The 18494-nt window shown below is 39.7% G+C and overlaps 3 protein-coding genes across 3 annotated transcripts; 1 reads left to right on the forward strand and 2 right to left on the reverse strand.

The window, feature by feature from the left end:
• Nucleotides 1–177: 177 nt before the first annotated feature.
• LOC102079920 (zinc finger protein 250) lies at nucleotides 178–8530 on the reverse strand. Its single transcript, XM_013273107.3, has 7 exons — nucleotides 8298–8530; nucleotides 6587–6789; nucleotides 4540–4641; nucleotides 4342–4437; nucleotides 4002–4112; nucleotides 3789–3912; nucleotides 178–3311 (listed from the first exon to the last, which is right to left on the reverse strand). The coding sequence occupies exons 1-7, from the start codon at nucleotides 8350–8352 to the stop codon at nucleotides 1360–1362; spliced, it is 2643 nt and encodes an 880-aa protein (XP_013128561.1). The 5' UTR covers nucleotides 8353–8530; the 3' UTR covers nucleotides 178–1359.
• A 77-nt stretch (nucleotides 8531–8607) lies between these two features.
• Nucleotides 8608–11148, forward strand: LOC109203101 (uncharacterized). The gene is made up of 3 exons (XM_019362111.2): nucleotides 8608–8975; nucleotides 9085–9366; nucleotides 9859–11148. The coding sequence occupies exons 1-3, from the start codon at nucleotides 8759–8761 to the stop codon at nucleotides 10062–10064; spliced, it is 705 nt and encodes a 234-aa protein (XP_019217656.1). The 5' UTR covers nucleotides 8608–8758; the 3' UTR covers nucleotides 10065–11148.
• Nucleotides 11149–11403: 255 nt separating this feature from the next.
• LOC100710456 (ER lumen protein-retaining receptor 2) lies at nucleotides 11404–17773 on the reverse strand. The gene is made up of 5 exons (XM_003438651.5): nucleotides 17489–17773; nucleotides 15322–15422; nucleotides 14925–15083; nucleotides 13522–13774; nucleotides 11404–12651 (listed from the first exon to the last, which is right to left on the reverse strand). The coding sequence occupies exons 1-5, from the start codon at nucleotides 17577–17579 to the stop codon at nucleotides 12617–12619; spliced, it is 639 nt and encodes a 212-aa protein (XP_003438699.1). The 5' UTR covers nucleotides 17580–17773; the 3' UTR covers nucleotides 11404–12616.
• Nucleotides 17774–18494: the final 721 nt, after the last annotated feature.

Here is an 18494-nt window from a genome sequence, read left to right on the forward strand (position 1 = left end):
CTTCCTTTATTTCTACACTAAAGAGTCTCCTCTTCTTAATAAAAATCTCATGTACATTTTCTCAAGTAGTTTATTGTAATCTTGGTATTTACCAATTTTCAAATACAAAAAAAAAAAAAAACCTGCGAGCAAAGAAATACATAGACAAAATTAGATGAATGAAAGAATGATCACTAATTTCAAGTGAAAGCCTAACCATTTTAATTTTTTGATAGAAAACAGATGAAAATGATCAAAACACATTCCTGACATTTTCCACAGAAGAACCTGAATGCTGCTCACTTTTCTGCTCTGTGCCTAAAACACATTATATACAACATGAAAAAGAACAAAAAATATATAATCTAAAAATCAAACAACTAACAAACTAAATAGTTAAGAAAAAATTTACACTGTTAAATACAAAGTACACATGAAACAAATATGGTAATTCTTCATATGAATTGAAGTTGGGAGAAGACACAAAGACCTTTTAAACACCCAGCTGAACTGTTTCACCTCAAGTGTCCTGCATTTGTACTGTGTTTACTTTACAGTGGGTTTTCATTGTACTGCCAGCTGCTGACTCAGACAACAGTCATCGCCTGTGCCCCACACGGAGACAGTGCATTTAACTGTGGGACTAAAGGCAGTAAGTATTTTACATGCTGGAACCACTACTTTTTTAGTTTCATTGTAGACTATTTGAATCTGTGTGCTCCTCCTTCTGTGTAGCGCAAAGCAGACATTTATCTAGGTATCTTTGTGAGGTAATTCACTGGCATCAGTGTATTCCACACACCTTTTACCTGAGGTTTAACCATCTAAGTACCTAACTCTAACCTAAAACTTAATGCTAACTTTACCCGTGAACAAGCATTTGTAGGGTTCTCAAAGTGGTTACAAAGGTCCAAAGTTAGCTGGACATGTTTTTATTCTTTTTCTCTCTCTCTTTTTTTTTTTTGTCCGGTTGGTTGGTTTCCTCTGGCAATGACCTCTGTCATCACTCACTCGTGGTTTAGACAAGTGGTTCAAATGAAAACATGTATACTTTAAATAGTAAATAGGGAATGATTTTGCCAGCTCAGTTATGGCCCTTTGAGCTGATGTGTTGTTGTTTTTTTTACCAGCAGCAAACATGGCTTCATCTCATACAGAGCTAGAATCTAAGCATTATAAGAGACTTGACTGAGAAAGCTAGCGACTGAGACCATAAATTGTTTTACTGAGGTCATACAACAAGTGTACTGAAAGCTCTGTTTGCACTTGTTTTTGCAACATCTGCTCCTTGCTGCCCATTAGACAGAATTCAGATTCAATGCGCATTCACACCAAGAAGCTACTTTCCTTAACCAATCAAACTTAACCTGTGTCACGTAGTTAATGTGTAACAAATGTATGTAGAAGTCTTTTGTGCCTGTGCATGCTGTAGGCCTTCAGGAATGCCTTGCCGCAGATATGGCAGACAAATGGTTTTTCTCCCGAATGTATTCTAGCATGTACATTGAGATACCACATTTTTACAAACCCCTTTCCACAGATGTCACATTTATATGGTCTCTCTGTGGTGTGGTGTATGAGAACGTGCTTCTTCACCTCCGAGGTTGATCTGTAGTACTTTTCGCATTCAGGCACAGTGCATTTGAAAGGTCTTTCTCCAGTGTGGATTAATTTATGCCTTTTCATCGTTGACGCCGAAAGCATCTTCCCGCAGGTCGGACACGGATTACGGAACAACTCGTGTAAGTGTTTGCTCCTCTGGTGTTTTTTCAGCGCTCCTTTCTCTTTAAAGGACTTCTCGCACTGAGAGCAAGAGTGCTTCTTCTCATTTCGAGACTCACTGTGGATGAAGTGCAGGTGGCGCAACATGTTGGACCTTTGGGCGAATGTCTTGCCGCACTCTGCACACAGATAGGGTTTCTCTCTGGTGTGGACCCTCTCGTGGTACATGAGCTCGGCATCACATTTGAATCTCAGGCTGCACTGAGCACACCGGAACGGCAGGTGGCCTGTGTGGTGCCATTCATGTATGATTAAAAATCGCAGCCTGGGGAGAGTTTTCGGGCAATGGCTGCATTTGAACGGTCTGCTGAGTTTATGGATGTTTTCATAATGTTTGAGTAAGGGCTTGAAAAGACTGAAGGACTTGTCGCAGCGGTTGCACTGAAATGGGGTGTGTGAAACTTTGTGCCTTGCCAGCGTCGCAGCATCTCGAAGGACCTTTCTGCACACGTTGCAGTAGAGCTCGTTGTGGGTCAGGGTATGCTTTTGCAGAGAAACTTTGTACTTGAACGCCTCTTGGCATTTGTCACATTTGTAAAGATTCTTGACTTCATCTGGATTCCCTGGATCTACATGCTGCTGAGCATATTCATAACAAGTCTTATTCAAGTGCTTCTTCAGAGAGGATAGGAGTTTAAACCTGCTATCACATCGAGGGCACGCGTAGTCATTGGTGGGAAAGTGGGTTTTCATGTGAGTTCTCAGGCTTGTGTTGACATGCTCTTTGCAGATAAAGCACTGGATTAAACGAGTGTGTTTGGTAGAGCTATGCTTTATGCCAGCAGGGCCACGATTTCTGCTAATATCCGACACATCTTTAGGACCCAGGAACGAAGGGTCCTCATCTGAGCTGCTACAAACTGAATCATTTTCAGGGGAACTATTAACAGGAGTCACAACTGAAGACTCATCGTCTGAGTAGTGAGACCATGAATCAGTTACACTGGGACTTCTGCTAACAGTGTTATGACAAGAGTCCTTATCAGAGTAGTAAGACCAGGAGTCATCTTCACTGCAAGTACTGATGGGAGCCATGTATGAGGAGTCTTTGCCTGAATCCTCATTGTCTGACAGCATTCGAGAAACCCTCTCGAACTGTTTTGCTTTCCTGGAAACAGATTTGTCAGCAGGCAGGGCCTCTCCGCAGAGTTGTCCTTTCACCTCTTGGAGAATCTTTTTCATTCTTAGGCCTCTGTTTGACCTCACAGGTCGAGACTCTAAAGACAGTGGCAGGTCAAGTCTTCTTAGATGAACATGGCACTCTTTGATTAGGTGACAAAAACCATCTGTCTGAAGATTTACATTTTCGTCATGTTTTGTTGAATCTCCTAAAGGCAACTGTGTTCCACTGTGCTCAGGAGTCCAATCAGTTTTACCATCATTGGTCTCATACGTCTGCTGTTCTGGAGCCAGTGATTCGTTTTCCAAATCTGATAAAGACATCAATTCATCCAAAATGCTGCCCTTTGCTTGTGTTTTAAGGGTTTCAGTTTTTTCTACACAGGGAAGGTTTAGAGCTGAAATGATCCACTCACCATCCAGAGAACTATCTGAAAAGACAAAAAAGTGTCATATAACAGTGAACAAGAATAGAGCTCAACACCCAAGTGCCATTCATTATTATATTATTGCACACGTCATACTAATCTGAGAACACTGGATTTATTTTTTTGACCACAAAGCAGCAATCTCACAACCCAAATACACATCATTAAAGTGGACTCATTAAAAATCAGCTCCATATTTTTAATGTCAGACTCTACTAGAGTAGCTTTTCATGGTTCACAGTTCAAAATAATCCTTATTTGTCTTATACTTGTCCTTTGTTTCAGCCTCTCAGTACATCCGCTATCTGAAACAAGTTCTTTTAGCTACTCAACTTACATTGAGGGTAACTTTCTTCCAATTAGCTGTTCCTTTCAAACTGTAAGTGGGTGGGGCCTTTAGCGCTCATAGCCAGAGCCATGTGCCTGAGATGGCTAAATCAGGGATACAGAGCTAAGAGTAGAAAATCGGTAACTACTTACCTATATGATCTAGTTGGCTAAGGTGTTTTTGATACTGCAGCAGAGTTTTGAGCTCTTCACACTGAGACACCAACTGCATGCAGTCCTTGAGAGCAGAAGAAGCTTCACCAAACATGGAGGCAACCTTTTGAAAATGAAAAAGAAAGAGGGGCATGCGTCTGTTAATCTAGCTTAAAATATTATTGGGTAATGTTGAGTAGCACTTTTGTGTACCTGCTGGAATGATTGAAGATGAAGAATCTTTTCAAATCTGGATAAAAACAGCCACATCAAAGTGTGAAGTGTTTCATCGTATGCAGGACCAAACTCTGCAGGGAAAACATTCTGAGAAGCACAAACAAGAAAGCACAACATGAAAGTCCAAAGCATACAGAAATATCACTGTAGCTGACGCTTTTAGCAAACTCAAAAATACACCTTTACACAAACTAGACTACTTTACCACCACTTCTACTTGAAAATGAAAGCACTCCAGCTTTGATAATAAAATAATAACACTTATATGGTATTATTATCTAGGATGCCAAAAAGCAGTGAAAAAACAAAAACAGACCTGAAAGAAGTGCTCTCTTTCTTCAGGATCATTCAGCAAGCTGTTTACGAGATCCACAAAGTTTGATTGTGGTAGTTCTACATTAGTACCACCAGCCTGCATAATTCATAATAATAACAATTAGTAATGATAATAAGCTGTTTTGGATATCTAAATTATACTGTCACGATAACAGAAAAAAAACCCCAATGAAATCACCTCCACTAGCCATGCATTGATGAGCACTTGCATCCTGTCCAAGTGTGGCTGAATGATCTCAAAGTCAGCAGGAGCTTCACGCTGGCATAACTCCAGGATCAGCTGAAAGCACAAAGAAACTGATGTTTAATAGCTACACTAGCAGAAAAAGCTAAAATCACAGACTATTTAAAAAGCTTCCAGAGCTGAACAGTGACACCAACACTGAAGTGCCTTAAACCTTCTGCCAGCAGAAGCAGATTCCCACACAACTGCTATGAATGGGTGATTTCACCATGGACCTTAAACACACACAGAGAGACAACACCAAATCCAGGCTCGGACTATAACCCAGAGACCACCAAGCACTTTTCAGTGGAAGAGTCCAAAGGTGATTGAATGACATGAACGATCACTATTTCCATTTTCAAGGGGATGGGCAACCTAAATCATCATAAATGAGACTGTCTAGGCGCTGTCATACTACTACCGTAAGGTCCTGAAACCTGAGAAAGGATTATTCAACAGTAGTAATCTGCATTGTTTGCTAGCATGCACGGCTTTTATCAGCAATACCAACAGGCAGCACGACCTGTCCCACTCACTTTTGTCATTTCGACCGTTTTCCATAAATCAATTTTATTTTGAACAGATATATTTTTGACAGATCAGAGACGATCTAGCACACATCACAGAGCAGAAATGAGACTTCCACAGGGAAATCTAAAAATAGCACCAACACTGAAATAAGTCCAGAGGGGATCAGCCAAGATTTGTTTTGTTTTTGTGTGGAAGTTTCTAGTCATGCTTAGTATAGTATTTCACCTAAGTGGCTTAATTGCTGAACGACACAACTAATTAATTTTCAATATTCTCAATGTTAAGATCATCACAGTTATTAATCACAACTATTCATTGATTGTAGACAAAAGTGTTTTACAGCACTGTCATGTAGACGCTACTTTCACATTCAGATTGAGGGAACTTTCCCGCTAATTTGTAAATCTTTGCATCACCAAAGCATGAAGCCAAGTTACTTCTGATGCCTACACTGAAACATAAGTGTGTGGACGAATTTAAGACTTTGTTTGTCATCTGCACTTAGAGTAGAAAAGCGCTATATAAATATCAGCCCATCATCTTTTACCAAATGGAATGCTGCTGTGTTGGTGATTTCACTGCGTCTTTTGTGAGTTTGATGGATACGCTGACACGCTGTACAGGCACGGTTTTATGGACATTCACGTTGATGTTGGACGATTCACATTGTCAACCACTGTTTTTCTTGGCCTCTGTGTATTCACCATACTGCAGTTTGTGAATTATTTGAGATCCAGACACTGCTCTACACTTTACACTTATTGCAGTTGTTCTTGGGTAACATCACTTGCCCTAAATGCCCTTAGTCAAGTGTATTCAGGAAACTTCACAATGCGTGGTGCTTTGTGACTGGTATATGCAAACACATCTTCAGGTGGTGATTTAGGGAGTGCTAGAGTTTCTTATGCTTTGTGATCATTTAATTACAGGAAGCTAAAAATATGTAAAAATAAAAAAGTAGATTAATTCTACAACCATGTTAGAGTTATAAACTTTTCCCACAATCTACTTGAAGATTAAAGGTTCGAGAAGTGGAAACATGGCTGTGTTTGTGGCAGAATGCCTGAAAAAATAATATAGCTGAGTGTGGACATTAGATTAGTGGAAATCTGGACTTTGGACTGCATAATCCAAGTGTGACAATGTTGACTGTGGCTACCATGTCTTCTGAGACACAGAGAAGGTGATCAGATGGTATCTTAGTGTGTGGTTCCCAAAAGGAAGGATGTAGGAGTAGTAGTGATGGCCACCCAATCAAATGACCTAGAACCAACTGACAACCAGAGTGATGGAAAAGCAGCCAACTGTTGGATGTTGGAAATGCTCCAGTCCTCATGAAGCTAGTTACCAAAGAATGAGAGAACAAAAGGCGTGCAAAGCTCTTATCGACGTAAAGGACAAAAAAAGCAAAAAAGTACAAATCCATCAAATCCACAATGACTTCATTTGCAGATGTTGATAAACTCACCCGTGCTCTGAGGCCCAGGCTGAGTTCAGTCCGCTGGCGGCTGTTGAGCAGCTCTGGAAGAATGTCTGTAACCATAGACACAAACTCCTCAAGCATCCCGTAATCAGCTACAACTTTTTGCTGGATGGTCTGCCAGACGGCTGCTGAGACCAACCGAAGTGGTGGGACCAGGAGGCTCAGGGCAGTGAGGGAGAGTGTTGCACCTGAATGTGAACAGAAGTGGATAATTTTAACATCGGGGATAAATGTTTTATTTTCAATATCCATAAAATGAACCATAACTTAAACCCAGACACAAATATTTGGCTTAACACGGCTGTCCAACTGCTTGTATATTGTTTAGTGCTAACCTTGCTCCAAATGCTGCTCATCATCTGTTTTGTAAATGAATAACTCATTAAAACTGACTGTTTTCACTATTATTATTATTATTATTATTACTACTACTACTAGTAGTAGTAGTAGTATTACTACCAGTGTGCCCTAAAAGAAAGGTAAAACTAAAATATGTCATTTGGCCCATAAACTAGTTCCTGGTTTATTGTGCAAATTTTCTGACAATGAGTTTTATGAGCATGGGATTTACTAAACTGCAGGGCCAAAATATTGGTTTGCTCTTTTGCTTTGTGTTTCTTGATCCTTTCATAGCAAAGCAGTCACATATACATATTTAATAAACGCCTATGTATATGGTGGTGGTTTTTAGCCCTATCGCCTAACAGCAAGAAGGAATCCACTGGTTAGCTGAGGCCTTTCTTGTTGGAATTTGCATGTTCTACCCGTTGCCTGCACAATACACAGGTATCTGTAGTACTCAGTAGGCTGGCCAGTAATGAACTGTTGACATACAACATTAAATCAAATCTATACATCTATAAATCTGTTTGAAATCTCCCCACAATTGAAAAATACAACATACTGTAGTCTACTATTACCTTATGGTCAAATGAGTTTTGCTCAGATTATCACATTTAAGAATGCAAGTATTTATAATCCTCATGACAGATGGTAGCATCGCAGCCTCACAGCAAGAGGGTCGCGGGTTCAAATCAACCAGCCAGTTGGGGCATTTCTATGTTCTCCCCATGGTTGTGTTGGCTCTCTCCTGATACTCCTGTTTCCTCCCACAGTCCAAAGGCATCCAAGTTAGGTTAAGTGGTGATTCTACAGTAAACTGGCCATAGGTGTGAATTTGAGCGTGATTGCTTGTTCATCTCTCTGTGGTAGCCCTGCAATAGATTGGAAACCTGCCCACGTCTCTCTCTCTTCCTATGAAAGCTGGTACATGGTCCATTGCAACCGTTTATAACTTTGTTGCAAAATTTCCACCACAATGCATTTAGATTAAGTCAAAAGAACCCACGAAAAACGTCTCTAACATGTTGTGGAATCCCTGGGATCAAGAACGGAAGCAGTGCGCACTTTAAATGAATTCGGTACTACAACAAATACCGAATTAATTTGTAGACAGTGTCTATGTTATACACTTAGGCGTTGCAGTTATTTGCATAAAGTACCTATTCAAGAAAATGCAGGCAGTGTTACTTATAACTGTGCTATTTTTATTCGACACCAAATCCCTAATATTTTATTACTATTCGTCAGCGTTTGTGAAATATCTCCTCCGTTAAAATGCCACATAAGCAGCTTGTTATTCAGACTGTCTGACTAAAACCTTAAACTCTTTCCAGTGATGCTAAGGGAAACTTACCTGATGAAGAGTTAGTAGATTTTCCTTCTGAAATATCATTTTCCATCCTGTTCATCCACTGCACTCGATCGCACAAAATCAGAAATGAGCTATAAATAAGGAGGGGGGGCTTTCTTTTCCACTACTTCTCCTTTCTTCGTCAAACACGTTAAAAACGTCACTTGTTATTTTTGACTAAAACCAACGCGACTCAAAAAGGGGGGGAAAAGGAAAAAGCTTGGTCCGACGATGTTTTTGTTCCGGGTGGCTCAAATTGATGGTTCCGAGCACACTCGTCATCCAGCCTCGTCCAGCACGTAACAGCTAGTGCCGTGTGATACTGCAAAATACCAAGCAAATACAGGGCCAGAATAGCTAGGTTTCATTTGACGTAGACGTGACGTCGACGTAAAGCGCGAAATTTGACTGGCGGTCGGAAGTGAAAAAGATAAGCGCAAAATCACAGACAGACAGTACGCAAAATGCCTATGTCCTGTTGTGTTTACGGATGCTCCAGTAGGTCGACCAGAGAAACCGATAAACGGTATTTTAGGGTACCAAAAATAGCCCAACGAAGAGGAGAAAAATGGAAAATTCTAACCGAAAAACGTAGGAAAAAATGGATTTTAAATTTACGTTTACAGTCGGGAGGAGCAGAGTCTGCCAATGCCCGTGTCTGCAGCGACCACTTCGTCAGAGGTAATGTTATGTTTGCAAACGAACTTATTAGCATTAGGTTGTCGTTAAATTCTCGTTTACTTAGTGCTTTTAAGTTAGTAGTCTAATATTGACTTGATTGGGACTATAGGCTGCCCAAGTGCTTTGGATGACGAAGAGTCGGAGGACTGGGCTCCGACGGTCAATCTCGGCTACGAACGAAAACCCAGATCGGAATCAGTTCTCAAACGAGAGAAAAGAATGAAGCTTAAGGCAGAACAGCATCGATGTGCAGAGGCGATTTTGGATATGCAACAGACGGCTGAGAGCCCGGATTTGAGCCTAGTGACAGTGGAGAACCCCGAACTGCAGCTTCCAGCTGAGAATCCACAACCAGAAGACTTCAGTGTGAATGAGACATTCACTTATCCAGGTAAGATATTGTGCTGAGATGTAAAACAAACAAGAATCATGTCAAAGAGAAAAAGATGCCATTATCTGTAATGATTATGGTCCAAGTTACATATTACATGTTTGTGATTTTTTAATCACAGAGTAAATCCATACCATTTTATTCAGAAAAAAAGAAAAAGTGGCACTTATTACCGTCAGGCACACACCACAGGTTTTTGTACACTGCTATGGTTCTTATATTGCCAGATTCCAGACAGTCTCCTTTCACAGATAAGTAAAGATATCCGTAATGTAAGGTTTCTGTGGTGAGAAACATATAAATATATTTTTTGTTTAGACGCAACATGTTTTTTTGTTGATTAAAAAAAATAATTACATTAAATTAACATAGTGAATTAAACACATTACACCAGATTCTAATAGCCCACTAAAAAACTCCTACAGTGAAAATGAGTAAAAATTGAGGTTGCCTCTATTATGCTGATTATGCTCCCCCACTGTTATATTGCAGGCTGTGCGGCTGCTGGATGCCAGACAGAGCTGACGATGGATGACATCGAGAAGATGGAGGATGTTTTGAGACAGAACACAGCAGAGCTGGTTGATCTTCGGAGCAAGGCTCTGGACACACAGTTCAGCCAGGAGGCTTTTGAAAAAAATGAAGACAAGACAAAGTTCTACACAGGGCTCCCCAACTTCTTAGTTTTAAGAAAGTGATTCTTTTAAACTATAAAAGCCACTTATATAGGATAGAGCAGTTATGAAAAGAATAATCAAATTCTAAACACATTTTAATGACCAATAAATCACTATGATTTTTCTTTCCACAGTAATTAACAGAACCAAACTCACCCCTCTGCTTTTCTTTTCTTTCTTTTTTTTGAGACTTATGATTTAAACGTGTCTTTCTCTAAAGCACTTTGAGTTAGCTTCTGTTTTTTTAAATTTTCTATAGTCTATAAATAAAATAGACGTAACAATCAGCACAAAAAGGTTAATGCATTTTTCCGCCGATTGATTGGTTAATATATTCATTAAAATAGCGAATGATTGAGCAAACAGTAGAATCAGGAATCTGTTCACGCACCACATTTAATAAAAATATGTCTATAAGTCTGAAGTTGGAAGAGTATCATGCTTAAGAATGCATTATTGTCTGCATTTTATTTAAGTATTAAAAAAATATATTCATGGTAGGTGGTGTAGTGGTTAGCAACTTCCTTCTCTAGTCCAAACACATGGGTTAGGTTGTTTGGTAATTCTAAATTGGCTGTAGGTGTGAATGGTCTTCTGTCTTTATATGTTTTCTCTGCAAACTTACGTCTTGTCCCTGTTGTCTCCGTATGTACCCTATGATATAAGTATATAAAGGTTTTAGAGCAATGTATGCTCTCATCCAGGTGTTTCTTTAAGGGAAGGCCTTGAGTTTTTCAGCAAGACAATGCATACCAGGACGACCCAAAACTACTGAGTGTCTAGAATGTGAGACAAAAAATGGAAAACACTACACTCCCAAAAGTCCATCCACTAGTCTCCTGGACACATGATATATGTATCTTCCTTCACTCTATGATATCAGCCAGCACTCTGCCTTAACCAGTCATAGTATCTACATTTAAATGCGTCCTCTCACTTCTACAGCTTTCCTTCTCTCTCACTGCCCCCTATGCCTTCCTTCTTTTCATCTTCCTGTCTTCTGCCAACAGCAGCACAGTTTTGACCAGCAGTGAAAGCACTCGTTGTTAAACCGGGCCTTAACCAATCCAGTATGAATGGAAATCTAATTCTGTATTATTTGCATGCTTAATTTCTATCGGATGCACTTCCTGACGCAAAGTTACCCATTCATCATGGCTACGGATACTAGGAGTACACTGGTGTGTGTCCCCCAACGTGGTTGGAATACTGACACCAAAAAGGGAAATTCCAGTCTATATGAAAATGTGATGAGCTTATTAGACTTTATGCAGCAGCAGCAGATAAAAAATTAATAAATCTGACCATCATGTGTAACTTCATAGGAGCAAAACTTGAGTGGAATCACAGTACTAAGACAAATGTTTCCCACAAAGCTTTTATTAGTGGTGGTAATATCATGCAAGAGCTCTGGTGAGAAATGGAAAAGAAAACTTGAGAATGATGAGCATGAAAACTCTATCAGAAACCAATATAACTTCATAGGATCCTGCCGCACTCTTTCCAAATCCAATAGGGAGATTCGTTTCTTAGGTTCAAATTATGCACAACAGGTAGAACTTTCTACAGACTGTTTATTGGAAACCAGCAGGAAGATTAAAAAATAAATACATTTGCAGCTAAAAGAAAAAAAAAAAAAAAAAGACCTCTGCAGTGGGACTTCACACACAGCACATAACCAGTGAGTTTATGCATCTCAAACATATAAAAGGAACCATCTGAAATAAATGATGTATAATTACAGGTGGCATCGGTCACTTTAAACGAAAGCAATTCACGGCGAGTTCACTAACTTTCTTCACACCTTTGTTTTCGTTTATGTTTACTCCTAATAAGGACTGTGCTTCATATGGCGATGGAGAATACACTGAGGAACTAATGCCCATCATTTCTGACAGCATTTGAACCAAAATATGTTTACCAGAGTTGCTTTAATTTTGAAAAAGAAAAATTTATGGCATCTACTATTTTTTTTCCCCCACCAAAAGGCATGAGCAGCAGTCATTACAAATGGGAATGCATACTGGCCAAAAACAGAACGGCAGAATCAAAGTTATGGGATTCAATACAAGCCTCCTCAGTCAGATTTAGAAAAAAATAAACAAGAACAAAGAGATTTTATTTTGATTGCAAATACTATTAAAATGCTCAATAATATCCCACCACAAGAAGTCTGCTTCTATATCATACAATGCCAAATCACAGGCAATTTTATCTCTTGAGCTTCATCGATGTGTCGAATCTCCAGAGTACACATTTTTATATAGAAAACATTTCTCACTTTTTTTTTTCCTTCCGTTATACAGAGTAATAAAAAAAGTTAAGGCAAGATGCATCAAACAGAAATCTGCAGGCCAAGGAGCAGCTGCTGAAGGTGTTCCAATTCCACTGACTCTAGATCAGCCAGTGGCTCCCGCTAGCTCTCTGTCTCAGGCATCTTACACTGGTGGGAGGGGAAGAGGAGGAAGTGACTGCTGATATTGGGGGAATGGGGCTGTCAGAGGTGTCTGCTGCCCCTCCTCCTCCCCTCCAATCCCCCGATTTGAGTCTGGGAAAACACTCTTCTTTGGCACTTAGGCTGGCAGACTCAGCTTCTTTCCTTTCAGTACTGAAACCAGACACAACAGATTTATGTTAATTAATGTTAATTATATTAGACAGGGAGCATTCATCACAAGAAGACACACTGATGGATTCATTATTTTCAGTTTAGTGTTTTTGCTGCCTGAGACTTGAACACCAAAACTTATATGAAAACTTTATTTCATCAACATTTGTTTTAACATCAGTGTAGTTAAAGGGAACTTACTACACCTGAATTATTTAAAGCAATCAAAGGGATGTGAAGAAGCCACTGCTATTTATATCCAAATGTCTATGCACTGTGTTTAAGAGACATCAGCTGAAGTTGACCTATGATTTGGATGTAATTTGTAACACCAATTTCTACCACAAGATGCGGTGGAGCGACTATATGTACTGCCCAGTGTGCTCTGAAACATGAGTGTAAAGCCTGGTTTATGGCCACTGCATTGGTTGTGTTGTTTGTGATGTCACCAGTGAGGAAATAAAAAGGAAGTCGTCTTAAACTCATATTATAAACTCAATAAATGATGAAGCATCGAGGGTGTTTCTGAATTTTTGAACATAGTGATACACTAGTCGATATGACAATGCATCTCTTGCTGATACTCTTTTGTAAAGAAGACAGTTATGAACTCAATGACTTCAATTTATGAACAAACATTAAAAGTTTAGGATTGCAAATCATGAAAAAACAAAAAAAAACAAAAAAACACTACACACAGTAAAAACAAAATGTTCAGATCGGAGAATCTAATCTTGTGCTCATGTTTGCTTTGTCCTTAAAAGAGATTACAACATATCTGCACTGCTACCATTAAAGAGAATTCCAACTTTGGCTTGAACAATTATATATTTAATAAATAAACAAAATGAAAAATGCAACAGCACTCACCTTTTGTTACATACAAATAGAAGAAGTCGCAGTAGAGGATGGTCTGCACCACTCCAGCAACAATGGCAATCATATCAAAGAACCCCTCAAAGTAGAACCTCCATATCCAGTTGATGAGGTAGAGAGCTCTGTACAGACCCAGGAAGAACAGGTAGTGGGTGGTGATGGTCTCAGCTTCTCCTGTCTTGCTGATCATGAAGAGCTGAGGTAGTATGGCCACTGACTCCAAGTAGATAGAAAATGTCCACAGGATCTGAGGTGGAGGAAAGGGATGGCAGAGTGTCAGCAGTGATGTGTGTTTTGAATTTACATAAAAAGATTTTATCATGTTTGCCAGCGTTGAGTGGCGGGTATAACTGTGAGTACTTGGGTGAATGTTAAAGTGATTTTCCTGGACTGAAAATCAAGCTCACAGAGATCTTCATCTCTGCAAGTCAGTGTGTTGCAAATGAAAAAAGAAAAAATGCACATGTAAACAAACCAGACAGAAGCACAGTAAAAGAAATCAAACTGAAACATAACCCTTTTTTCATAGTAAGTCTGCACTGGTGCATGCATGCTGCATGGCAGCTGTCTCATGTGACTGAGTTTAACATGTATGTGCATCCTGTTCCCTCCATAGAATGAAGTGCTGGGTGATTCCTCAGACTTTGGTTTCAGTTACGATTGTCTCTTCCAAAGATTATGAAAACAACTTTGTTTGAACCCAAGTTGGGCTACAGGTCAGTTACGCATAATGCACGTGATCTAGGCTTTGAAGGAGGCATACTCAGTTTCCTCCATGTCCGTGGTATAAGATACAAAAAATGTAGGCTAGTGAATGATGATAATGCAGCATACAGCGACCCACATCAGGAAGAAAAGGGCACATTTGTTTCCAATTATGAAATCTCTCATTAACTCTGAATGCTAAATTAAAGCCAAGAATCTTTCAAAGCCATAAACAGCACCCAACACGGCTGCCTTTCAGACGTTTTAAACAGAGCTCCACCACAATGATGGAAAACTTGAAGCAGCATATTACTGTTCAGCACATGAAGATTCCCATACCTGCTCTGCGGTTTTTGAATAGTTCAGCACTACCATCTATGGCACTATGACAATACAGAAGCAGAATAAAAGATCGATTGGCCTTAGATAGGTGGCTTATAGGTGCTGCAGAGAGCTTGTCATAGTAGGAATCAATCTAGATGACAGCCCTCTTTCATAACTTGTGTGGGAATTACTTGCATGCTGATTTCTCCCACTCTTCTTCTTCTTTTTTTTTTTCCACACATTCTCTTTTCTTCTTATGGAGTCTTTGAGTAGTTGTGTCTAATAACAGTCATTTCACGATTTAACAATATAGTCATGAACTTTATTTTACCATGGAGCAGCCATGGCTGTGTGTTTGAATGTCTGACCTCCAGAGGAGAGAAGTCATGGTTAACCAGGAAAGCCAGGCCACCAACAGGGACGACCAGGAACTCCACTCTAAACGTGTCATGGTTTCCATCATAAGTTGCCTTGAACTTCATGTAGATCAGGTACACAGTGGCGTATGAACATCCGATGTAGATGATCTGAAATATAAATGGGAAAGCATTAAGAATCTCGTGACCTAATGGCCTGAGGTACTTGCAGTTGTGCGGCAGGGACACCTCGCACAAGCCTGCCACAAATTATTTGGCAGCTGTATCGTTTAACAAACACTGACATGTTGGGCGTGGTGTACTGGTTAGGCCCACAATGTGTTCATTTTGAAATGCTTGGATGGGAAATGCTGTAGGATGTGATGATGAGAAGGGGGCAGGATCTTACCTTCATGGTGGTGTTGTAGAGAGAGATGAAGGATGTGAGCAGGTCAAGGTAGCGAGTGGTGAACACCAAGGCAAACAGGATCTGACTCTTTCCCGAAATACCTGTGAAAGACAGCACAAAGTATTTTAAACTTAACAGTATAACATTTTACTCTCTATCATGCAGTTAGTATAGGAGCATAGGATATTATATAATTGGAACAAGTATCTGGTATGTTGCCATGTGTCAAAACCTGTTTTGTTTTTTTAAAATCATCTAATACTGTAAAGGCCAAGAGCTTTTTCAGCTCATCCATGCTTAAATAGCCACATTTCAGTCAGCCGTACTACTATTACACATTAATAACAGAAATCTTCCAGTGAGTTGATTTTAACTTTAAAGCCTAGTTTTTGAAGTTGTGCATAATCAGAGATCTGGAAAAAGCCACCTGGCTATTCCCCTTGGAAACAAATTGTGAAGCTGCTTGGAACAATCTAACATTGTATGTTCTGCTTCTCCCATTAAGTGTGCTCCAACAACATAATTGTTTAAAACTAAACTAAAAACTTGTGTAGTTATCTGAGATTTTCTACTTCCTGATATTCATGTATTGTTTTATTTAATTATGGGTCCTTTATCAAGTTTCATTTGAAAGTTTTATCATCTTTACTGGTCCACTGTTTGTGAGTCATTTCAATTTATTTCTGCTTCCTGTCCTCATGCCTTGTGCAACTCATTGGGCTCCCACCTTGAATGAAATTATATAAAAATACAATTTTGCTTACTTGCAAGTCATTGGTTGATTAATAAAGGGGAAACCAATTTGCTGGACCAGAATAGTTTTAATGCTTCTTTGCTTCAATTGAAACTCAGTAGAGTTCCACAGACATAGATATTCCTCCAAAAGATGATGACTGGTGACATTGTCCAAGATGGCACCAATGAAATCTTCCAAAGATCCGCAGTAAATACTTATTTCCAGTGGATGGCTACAGTTTTGTTAAAGCAACCACTCCCATTAGGATGGAAAGGGATAAAGGCGATCCCTTAGAAGTACTCTGATTTGCAGGAACAAATAACCCTGAGGCAGGGATGTCTGGGGGGCAGAACGAGTCCACCAAATGTCCAATCTGGTCTGTGCATAGACAACTCATGTGACTTATAGAGTTAACATGAATTGAAAAACACATGCAATAAGACACTATGTTAGAGTGTGCACTTTTAAAAAAATGCATTGCTTGCTGTTCATCATCCGTTTAATAAATGTTCATTAAATGCAAAGGTTTGCTTGCACTTCTCTACATTAAAAAAAAACAAAAAAAACACACAAGACATTACGCAACTGCTTTACTTGCTTGCTCAACTTGTAATCAAGTTAAACTGTTTGTGACCCATTAATGAATTATACAGTCCTCTAAGGACACCAGGTGATCCAAACCTTGTTAGCACTGCAAAGTCAATTATTCGTTTTGTTCCCCTTTACACTGTCACACACCAATGTGTGGTTTAATCTGGGACTAGCTCCCGTGGAGTGATAGCAACCTAACCTTTGGCCGCAGCAATAACAGGAAAAACAAAGTTTCACAGAATGCATCAATGTAATTTTTCCCTCAAAGACCTGCTGGACTTGCAAGCAAAAACATTCACCCAGTCACCGACTTTGCATGTGCATACTCGGGAGTACTTGATGCTGCCACGTCAGAAAGGTCATACCAGGCTGTAGTAAAGCAAGTCACAGGAACAATAAGGCTGAAACGTGGAACTAGCTTAGTGTCAATCAGGTGAAATGACGAAGCCAAACTATCAAGTACTGTGGCCCTCAGGTCCCCCATCTAACGCTAGTTTGGGGCCCAATGGACTGTCAAGACAAGCTAGTGGCACAGCTGATGATAGAACCACCCAAAGGAGCACATAACCAGTTTCAGGGTCCTAGTCTTAAAAGGCACAGTGACAACCGCGGGAGTAGTTGTCATTACTTGATGACAAGGCACACCGCTGAAATGGACAGGACTACTAGCCAGCTAGCTAACATTAGCCAAAAGCTGGCTAATGAGTTCCAACTAACTACAGATAGGTTCCACGGTGTACAGCTTTCACTTCTGCTCAAACCGCTAATTACATGAGAAGACACATACTGTACCTACTGAGGTTCGCTTAAACTCTTAAGTTAAAGACTTAGGTTACTCACCGGCACAAGACCTGGTTTTCCATATTTTTAGCAGCAGGATGATGATAGCTGCTAAGTGGGAGAGGTCGCCGGTTAGCCTGAAAATATTCATGTTTGCAAGAACGCGGCAAGTAGCAGGCCGATTCTAGATTCTCTGAAGAACTCTGCTGGTCTCCGGCAACGGTTATTTTTCTTATCCGACAGCGCTGAATGACACTGTGATGTTAGAATAAACCGTTTCTGGGTCCAGAAGATGGGAAAATGGCGAGTAAAGCGCGACGTGGCTTGGGGACGTGGCCAAGACCGCAGTATCCAATGCAAGACGGGAAACGCTCTTGGTGTCAGCCAATCAGGACAGAGCGAATGGTAATTTGCATAAACTATGCTGGAGGAAACGTTGCCTTAAAGTTCTACGTTAAAAGAAAGTAAATACGAGTTTCCCTTTTCCCAGTTGCAATGTTCAAGGAAATGAACCAGGAAATCCCTGTCTATCCTTTACTAAGACACGTGTAAATACGTGGAGTTAAATGTTACTTTAAGGAATATCCAGTTTCATTCAGGTTGTACTATGTTCAGCCTATTTATAGCTATTATTCATGCCTAGTTGTAATTTGTTTTGTAATTTTGTATAGTTTAATATTTTCTTTAACTTGTTTTTTTTGTTTTTTTTTTTAAATCTTCTCATATTTATTGCCTATTTATATATTGCCTATACCTACAGGAGTCAAATTCCTTGTTTGTGTGCACAAATTCGCCCAAATAAAGATGATTCTGATGTGTAGTTAAATTCTCCTTATGAAGCAGAATTTAACTCTACATATTGCTACAACACAGAATAAGTATCTTTATACATATTGAGAATACTGTATAACTACATTTACAATTTGTGAGCAAGTTCTCTCCAAACATTTAAAACTGAAGAGGTTATTTGCAGACTTTTAGAAGCAATCCTGTTTTGTCTGCAGCAGAGGTTGACTCTCAGGTGGTTCCTGTAATCAGCCATCTGCCCATACTCACGTACCAACTT

Source organism: Oreochromis niloticus, linkage group LG8 (assembly GCF_001858045.2).
Source record: "Oreochromis niloticus isolate F11D_XX linkage group LG8, O_niloticus_UMD_NMBU, whole genome shotgun sequence".
In the NCBI taxonomy this organism is placed as follows: Eukaryota; Metazoa; Chordata; class Actinopteri; order Cichliformes; family Cichlidae; genus Oreochromis; species Oreochromis niloticus.